This window comes from Scomber japonicus, chromosome 15 (assembly GCF_027409825.1).
Source record: "Scomber japonicus isolate fScoJap1 chromosome 15, fScoJap1.pri, whole genome shotgun sequence".
Taxonomy (NCBI): domain Eukaryota; kingdom Metazoa; phylum Chordata; class Actinopteri; order Scombriformes; family Scombridae; genus Scomber; species Scomber japonicus.
This window is the reverse complement of record NC_070592.1, coordinates 3,491,622-3,500,616: the sequence shown is the minus strand read 5'-3', so window position 1 is coordinate 3,500,616 and position 8,995 is coordinate 3,491,622. Positions and strand designations below refer to the sequence as shown.

The following is an 8,995-nucleotide window of genomic DNA, read 5'->3' as shown; positions in this document are numbered from 1 at the left end:
TCTTCCTTCCCCCCCCTCCTCCATCGTTCCTTCCTCCTTCCTTTCCTTCCTTCCTTCCTCCCTCCCTCCCTCTTATCTTCCCTTCCTGCCTTCCTTCTTTCTTTCTTCCTTCCTCCCTCCCTCCCTCCTATCTTCCCTTCCTTCCTCCTTTCCATCCTTCTTCTTTCCTCTCTCCTCCCTCCCTCCTCCCTTCCCTTCCTACTTCCTTCCTCGTTCCTCCCTTTTCGTGCCCCCTACCTTCCCTTCCTTCTTCCCTTCCATCCTTCTATATTCTTCTATTAATCCAACACCACAAATAAAAGCTGATGAAAAGAGTCTCTTTACCTTCATGCTTGGCCCGGAGAGGTTTGCTTTCCTGTCCTCCGAGGACTGCAGTGATTTTAAAGTTGTATTCTTTAGACGGGTCAAAGTCCTGAATGATGAGCTTTGCTTCCTGTTTGGAGATCTGTACCTCGGTCTGTTTGTCACCTGTGGAAGAGAAAAGAAATAAACACTGAGTGGAGTCCGATGGTTCGTTTAACTCTCCTGTTGTCCTCGAGTCAAGGAAGGAAGGGAAGGAGGAAAGGAGGAAGGAAAGGAGGAAGGAAGGAAAGGAGGAAGGAACGAAGGGAGGAAGAAGGAAGGAAAGGAGGGAGGAAGGATGGAAGGATGGAGGAAAGAAGGAAGAAAGGAAGGAAGAAAGGAAGGTAGGAGGGAGGGAGGGAGGAAAGAAGAAAGAAAAGAAAGAAAGGTAGGAGGGAGTGAGGGAGGGAGGAAACAAGGAAGGAGAGGGGGAGAAAGGAAGGAAGGAAGGAAGGAAGGAAGGAAGGAAGGGAGGGAGGAAGGATGGAAGGCAGGAAAGGAGGAAGGAAGGAAGAAAGGAGGAGGAAAGATGGAAGGTAGGAGGGAGGAAACAAGGAAGGAGAGAGGGAGATAGGAAGGGAGGAAGGAAAGGAGGACAGAGAGGAATGAACAAAAGAGAGAAGGAGGGAGGGAGGAAGGAAGGAAGGAAGGAAGAAGAAAGGAAGGAAGGAAGGAAGAAGGAAGGAAGGAAGGAAGAGTCAAAACAGACATTAAGGTTAATCAGTGATTTCTTGAGTTTCCAGGTGTTACTATATTAGTTGAAAGGTAGAATCTCTGGAGGGTGAAATCTGATATGTGAGTGAGAAAGAAGCAAAAGCTGCCAGGTTTTTGACTGTAGCTCGGGGTGAGGTTTGATCCCAGGAGGGTTTGTGTTCGCTTCACATCTGAGGGAGCGAAGATGAAAAGAGGCATGAGTTCTGTCACTTCCATGAGTCTCCTGGTTAAATAGTGAGACATGGCAGCTCTGAAGGGAGTCAGGTGACCAGACCTCTGTAGCCCTGCTTCCTCATCTCTGCTGGAGGCCAAGAGGAGGGACGAAGGAAAGGAGGGGAGGAAGGAAGAAGGAAGAAAGGAGGGAGGGAGGGAGGGAAGAAGGAAAGGAAGGTAGGAGGGGAGGGAGGGAGGGAGGAAAGGAGGGAGGAAGGAAGAAGGAAAGAAAGGAGGGAAGGAGAGAGGAGGAGGGAAGGAAGGTAGGAGGGAGGGAGGAAGGAAGGAAGGAAGGAGGAAGGAAAGAAGGGAGGAAGGAAAGGAGGGAGGAAGGAAAGGAAGGTCGGAGGGAGGGAAGGAGAGAGAAAGGAGAAGAGGAAGAGAGAAGGAAGGAAGGAAAGGAAGGAAGGACGTAGGACAGAAGAAAGGAAGGAGGAAGGGAAAAGGAAGGGTGGAAAGAGAGGAAGGAAAAAAAGACAGAAAGAGGGAGGGATGAAGGATAGAAGGAAGGAAGCTGCTTTTAGCATAAAACATCCAAATCTCCCACCGAACTATACACAGTTGAGCTGCATTGTGGGTAATGTAGTTGGCAGGTTTGGAAATGGACGTAACATCCGTGACGTCACCCATTGGTTTGTGGACTGCTGCTCGGAAGCCAATAGTTTCTAATCTAGGCAGCGCCATCTTGAAAATTTCAGGTGCATGCTGGGAAAAATCAAAACACGGATTCTACTTATATGGGCATGAGGCGGGGCCATGGGCGGAGCGGGGAGGTTGCTATGGTTACGAGGGCTGGATCTCGAGGACATTGGTCAATCAACCTGTCAATCAGGACGTAGCCACGCCCTAATGCATACCCTGCTTTATCGTCACATATAAAATCAGGGAGGCCAAAATGTCCCAAATGAACATCATACTGCATTGAAGAAGGCTTTAAACTAGCGATTGAGACCATAAACACATTTTGAAAACGTTTACTGAGGTTAGAAATCAAGTGAGAAGTTGGTGAATTGGCCTCATTGGCCTCATTTCAAAGGACCGAAGCCTCCCGTCTGGTAAATCAGCATCGTTCTAGCTGTTCTGTTAATTACCTTTTTACCCACTTTATGCCATTAAATCCACATTACTGATGATTATTTATCATATTTATTAATGTTAAAGCATCGACAGCCATCTCTATGATATCGTTGTAATATCGATTTCGAGGTATTTGGTCTAAAATATTGTGATATTAGATTTTGCCCTACTTCCTCTTCTACATAGGTTCCACATCATTGTTTCCTGTCGGCCTCTGTGCCACATACTATCAAAATAAAAGCACCACTGAGCAGCTTTAATAGGAATGAATCTTCAGTGCTGTATCCTTTTCTTCTTTATACATCGACGGTTTTGACACTAAGAGCAGCACAGGGTCGGGAAGCTGTGTGACATAGTGGCCAAAACGTGTAATTACAGTTTAACCTTCCTGTCGTCCTCCCGGGTCAAATTGACCCCCATCTTTTTTTGACTGATCCTTCTTTCCTCCCTTCCTTCTTTCCGTCTGTCTTTCTCCTCTTTCTTTCCTCTTCCCTAAATTCCTTCTTTCCTCTGTCCTTCTTTCCTTCCTTTCTCCCTCCTTCCTTCTTTCCTCTGTCCTCCTTTCCTTCCTTCCTTCCTCCCTCCCTTCCTTTCCTTCCTCCTTTCCTTCCTTTCCCCTCTCCCTCCCTTTCTCCCTCCTTCCTTCTTTCCTCTGTCCTCCTTTCCTTCCTTCCTTCCTCCCTCCCTCCCTTCTTTCTTTCCTCCCTCCCTCCCTCCCTTACTTTCCTTCCTTCTTTCCTCCCTCCCTCCCTCCCTTACTTTCCTTCCTTCTTTCCTCTCCTCCCTCCCTCCCTTACTTTCCTTCCTTCTTTCCTTTCCTCCCTCCCTCCTTTCCTTCCTTCTTCCTCCCTTCCATCCCTCCCGCCTCCTTTCTCCCTTCCTTCCTCCTTTCCTCTTTCCTCTTTCCTTCCCTCCTTCCTTCTTTCTCCTTTCTCCCTTCCTTCCCTGTTTCTGCACAGCTGCCCTTAAAACAACATTTTTCCAAAACATGGTGAGAGTTACAAACTTCCCACAAAATGACTCAAATAAAGCAACATGTGTAAAGTCTCGAGGAGCCACATGATGGATTCTCCCTCCCTCCTTCCTTCTTTACTCCCTCCTCCCTTCTTCCTTCCTTCCTTGACTCGAGGAGCCACATGATGGATTGAATTATTTTATATCTCAGTCATGTTCAGAGGAAAGCCGACCAGAAGACAGTCGGCTCATCCGGATGAAGTCTCGGACGTGCAGAGACATGACAGACTCCCTCCCTTCCTCTTTTCCTTTCTCTCTCCCTCCTTCCTTCTTTACTCCCTCCCTCTCTCTCTTCCTTCCTCCCTTCCATCCCTCCTTCCTCCCTCCTTCCCTCCTTCCTTTCTCCCTTCCTCCCTCCTTTCTCCCTTCCTTCCTTCTTTTCCCTTCTTCCCTTCCTTTCTCCCTCCTTTCCTCTTTCCTTCCCTCCCTCCTTTCCTTCCTTCTTCCTCCCTTCCATCCCTCCTTCCTTTCCTTCCTTCCTTCCTCCCTTCCCTCCTTTCCTTCCTTCCTCCCTCCCTCCCTTCCTTCCTTCCTTCTTTTCTTTCTTCACTTCCTTCCTCCCTCTGTTTCCTCTTTCCTTCCTTCCCTCCTTCCTCCCTTCCTTCCTTCCTTCTTCCTCCCTTCCTTGACTCGAGGACAACAGGAGAGTTTAAAGAAGACAGTCGGCTCATCCGGATGAAGTCTCGGACGTGCAGAGACATGACAGACTTTTTCTTTCTTTTTTTTTTTTTGGCTTCAAGCGCCGCTGAGCAGCCGTCATTGGGAATGAATGGGCCGTCATCTCTGACCACCAGTATGTAGATCTCTTTAATACATCAGTGGTTTTTGACAAGGAAGAAGAATGTGTGGAATAAATAATCAGTAAAGTTTGATGCATGCAGACTCACAGAGAGAGAAGGAAAATAAACTCATGTGTGAGTCCCTCTCTGCAGATACTGAAACTGAATTAATGGACTTAATGGACTTAATGGAGTTAATGGAGTTGGGGCAATTAGTTTTGAGAGGCCTGCACCTTGCAAATCCTTTCTCCTTGATACTTTAGTTAATTAAAAGTGTGAGAGCAGTGGCGTGCACACACTTTTTGAAGGGCAGGGGCAAGAGGGCCTCCCAAGAAGGCAGTTTAGTGTGTTTTGCCTCCCAATAGGACACTTTAGCACCCATTTTGCCTCCCAATAGGACACTTTAGCACCCATTTTGCCTCCCAAGAGGGCAGTTTAGTGTGTTTTGCCTCCCAAGAGGGCAGTTTAGCACACATTTTGCCTCCCAAGAGGGCAGTTTAGCACACGTTTTGCCTCCTAAGAGGGCAGTTTAGTGTGTTTTGCCTCCCAAGAGGGCAGTTTGGTGTGTTTTGCCTGCCAAGAGGGCATTTGAGCACGCATTTTGCCTCCCAAGAGGGCACCTTAGCACGCTTTTTGCCTCCCAAGAGGGCAGTTTAGCACGTTTTGCCTCCCAAGAGGGCACCTTAGCACCCATTTTGCCTCCCAAGATGACAGTTTAGTGTGTTTAGCCAAACAAGAGGGCAGTTTAGAACCCATTTTGCCTCCCAAGAGGGCAGTTTAGCACGTTTTGCCTCCCAAGAGGGCACCTTAGCACCCATTTTGCCTCCCAAGAGGGCAGTTTAGTGTGTTTTGCCTCCCAAGAGGGCAGTTTAGTGTGTTTTGCCTCCCAAGAGGACAGTTTAGCACCCATTTTGCCTCCCAAGAGGGCACCTTAGCACGCATTTTGCCTCCCAAGAGGGCAGTTTAGTGTGTTTTGCCTCCCAAGAGGACAGTTTAGCACCCATTTTGCCTCCCAAGAGGGCACCTTAGCACGCTTTTTGCCTCCCAAGAGGGCAGTTTAGTGTGTTTTGCCTCCCAAGAGGGCACCTTAGCACGCTTTTTGCCTCCCAAGAGGGCAGTTTAGCACGCTTTTTGCCTCCCAAGAGGGCAGTTTAGCACGCGTTTTACCTCCCAATAGGACACTTTAGCACCCATTTTGCCTACCAAGAGGGCAGTTTAGTGTGTTTTGCCTCCCAAGAGGGCAGTTTAGCACGCGTTGTGCCTACCAAGAGGGCAGTTTAGTGTGTTTTGCCTCCCAAGAGGGCAGTTTAGCACACATTTTGCCTGCCAAGAGGGCAGTTTGGCGCAGGTTTTGCCTCCCAAGAGGACACTTTAGCACACGTTTTGCCTCCCAAGAGGGCAGTTTAGCACCCGTTTTGCCTCCCAAGAGGGCAGTTTAGTGTGTTTTCCCTCCCAAGAGGGCAGTTTAGCACACGTTTTGCCACCCAAGAGGGTAGTTCAGTGTGTTTATCCTCCCAAGAGGGCAGTTTAGCACGTTTTGCCTCCCAACAGGGCAGTTTAGCACGTGTTTTGCCTCCCAAGAGGGCACTTTAGCACACGTTTTGCCTCCCAAGAGGGCAGTTTAGCACGCGTTGTGCCTACCAAGAGGGCAGTTTAGTGTGTTTTGCCTCCCAAGAGGGCAGTTTAGCACACATTTTGCCTGCCAAGAGGGCAGTTTGGCGCAGGTTTTGCCTCCCAAGAGGACACTTTAGCACACGTTTTGCCTCCCAAGAGGGCAGTTTAGCACCCGTTTTGCCTCCCAAGAGGGCAGTTTAGTGTGTTTTCCCTCCCAAGAGGGCAGTTTAGCACACGTTTTGCCACCCAAGAGGGTAGTTCAGTGTGTTTATCCTCCCAAGAGGGCAGTTTAGCACGTTTTGCCTCCCAACAGGGCAGTTTAGCACGTGTTTTGCCTCTCAAGAGGGCACCTTAGCACGCATTTTGCCTCCCAAGAGGGCAGTTTAGCACGTTTTGCCTCCCAAGAGGGCACTTCAGCATGCGTTTTTCAACAATTGCCCCCCCCACTCCCCCCTTGTGCACACCACTGTATGTGAGCAAGTTGGGGCTTGTTACATTGCTCAGCAGAGCAAATGGCTCTAATGAAACCTTTAATGACACTTCACTTATTAAAACAGTCTCTCAAAAACCACCAGACTTCTCAAACATGCTGAAAAACAATATCTTTTAGGAGTGATACGATCTCTCAACCTCATCAGGAAGGAACATAAAAACGCCCTGCGGCATCCGAAAGAGAAAAAAAGAGGACAGAGCAGAGGAGAGATTAACATCCTGAACACTTGAGGTTGAAGGCGGCTCATCACAGCGGAGAACAAACAATCAGGAAGCTATCAATCAGGAATATAAACACAGATGTAATAAAAAGGGGTATAAATAAAAATCTAATGAAAATATATGAAGTCTGCAGAGTATTGCTGCTAAAAGAATATAAAGTGAAGAATCGGCAGAAGGCAGCAAAGCATTAGTTTTATATATTTCTTGGCTTTGAGAAAATCTGTCACGTCTGAAAAGTCCAACATCATCAAAGAAACACATGAGAATTAGTTTAAGGGTTAGTGATGAAAGGAAAGTGCTTATTCTTTCTGTTCTTTAACCCTTAAACAGGCCTTACTGGTTATGTCATTTGCACCTAAAGTAAGGAAGGAAGGAAGGAAGGAAGGAAGGAAGGAAGGAAGGAAAGGAGGGAAGGAGGGAAGAAGGAAGGAAAGCAGGAAGGAAGGGAAGCAAGGGAGGAAGAAGGAAGGAAAGGAAGGAGGGAGGAAGGTAGGAAGGAAAGGAGGGAAGAAGGAAGGAAAGGAGGGAGGAAGGGAAGGAAGGGAGGGAGGGAGGGAGGAAGGAAGGAAGGGAGGAAGAAGGAAGGAAAGGAGGGAGGAAGGAAGGAAGGAAGGAAGGGAGGGGGGGAGGAAGGAAGGGAGGGAGGGAGGAAGGAAGGAAGGAAGGAAGAAAGGACAGAAGGAGGGAACATTTACCCTAACAGCTGAACTTAGATCTAAGGAAGGAAGGAAGGAAGGAAGGAAGGACAGATGAAGGAAGGAAGGAAGGACGGACAGATGAAGGAAGGAAGGAAGGAAGGAAGGAAGGACAGAGGAAGGACCGGGGAGGACAACAGGAAGGTTAAAGAGTCTGTATCTCCTGGTGCACGTTGTCTGTTTAAGGGTTAAAAAAACACAAAAAAAAAGGAAATTTAATTTGTCATTTCTGCATCTGCTTTGTTCTTTTACTTCTTTTTTTTTTTTTTCTTCTGCCGCTCGTATCAATAAAATCTCCTTCAATTCAAAGCTATCAAAGCTCTTTATGGAGAAATGTTTGATTCCAAAAAAATCTAATCTCTTGTGTTTGGTCCAATAAAAACATGAGAAGATGCTTTTTTAACTCTTTATTGGGCAAATAATTATATTTGGTAACTTCTGTAAATATCCCAAAATATCCTTCCTTCCTTCCTTCCTTCCGTCTTTCTTTCCTTCTCTCCTTTCCTTCCTTCCTTCTTTCCTTCTTTCCTTCCTTCCTTTCCTTCCTCCCTGCCTTCTTTCTTCCCTTCCTCTTTTCCTTTCTCCCTCCCTCGTTCCTTATTTCCTCCGTCCTTCCATCTGTCCTTCCTCCCTCCCTCCTTCTCTCCTCCCTTCCTTCTTTCCTTCCTTCTTTCCTTCCTTCCTTCCTTCCTTCCTCCCTGCCTTCTTTCTTCCCTTCCTCTTTTCCTTTCTCCTCCCCTCGTTCCTTATTTCCTCCGTCCTTCCTTTCCTTCCTTACTTCCATCTGTTCCATCCTCCCTCCCTCCTTTTCTCCTCCCTTCCTTCTTTCCTTCCTCCATCCCCCTTTCTTCTTCCTTCCTTCCTTCCTTCTTTCTTCCCTTTCTCCCTCCCTCCTTCTCTCTTTCTTTCCTCCCCCCTACCTTCCTTTCTGCCTTTCCTTCCTTCCTTCCTTCCATCCTTCCTTCCTCCCTTCCTTTCAATGAGTGTCCTATAAAGGGTTAAACAGGAATTAGTTTGTTTAGATCTAAATTACTCAGAATCTGACGCAGTAACATTTGGAAAGTCTACATCAGAGGTGTCAAACTCGTTTTCATTCAAGGGCCGCATGCAGCCAAATTTGATCTCATGTGGGCCGGACCAATAAAAAGATGGAAGGGAGGAAGGAAGGAAGGAAGGAAAAAAGGAAAAGGGATTAGGAAGGAGGCAAGGAAAGACAAAAGGAAGGAAGGAAGGAAGAAAAATGTATTATGAAGGAAAGGAAGAAAGGAAAAGAAGACAAGAAAGGAAGGAAGGAAGGAAAGGAAAAGAAGATGAAGGAAAGATGGAAGGAAGGAAGGAAGGATGAAGGGAAGGAAACAAAGAAGGAAAGAAGACAAGAAAGCAAAGAAGCAAGGAAGGAAGGAAGGAAGGAAAAGAAAATGAAGGAAAGGTGGATGGAAGGAAACAAAGAAGGACAGAAGTAAGAAAGGGAGGAAGGAAAGAAGGACAGATGACAGGAGGGTAGGAAGGAAAAGAAGACAGGAAGGAAAGTGGGCCGGATTGGACGCCTTGGCAGGCCGGTTCTGGCCCACGGGCCGCATGTTTGACCAGAGGTTGCGTAACTGAAGCCCAATTTCCACCGGGTCCGACAGGTGTGCAGCGGTCACCGGAGCCCATAGGTACCTCTATAATCAATGAGAGTGTTTCCACGGCAACGTCTCAGCAGCTATCAATCTGCAGCATTTCTATTTTTGACGGAGCCGTTTCTAACTCACGACAAGCTCAACAGAGCAGATTGCACCAGACAGGAAGTCAGACACAGAATCGGCAAAATAAAACTTCTGTCTTTCAAAA

At 47.4% G+C, this 8,995-nt stretch overlaps 1 protein-coding gene across 1 annotated transcript in view; it reads right to left on the bottom strand.

Annotated features, from left to right (window-relative positions):
- LOC128374595 (collagen alpha-1(XIV) chain-like) overlaps positions 1–8,995 on the bottom strand; it is a 127,217-nt gene that overhangs the window by 66,280 nt on the left and 51,942 nt on the right. The window contains exon 3 of the mRNA XM_053334840.1: positions 325–468. Coding sequence (XP_053190815.1) covers positions 325–468 — 144 coding nt within the window. The remainder of the gene's footprint in view (positions 1–324; positions 469–8,995) is intronic.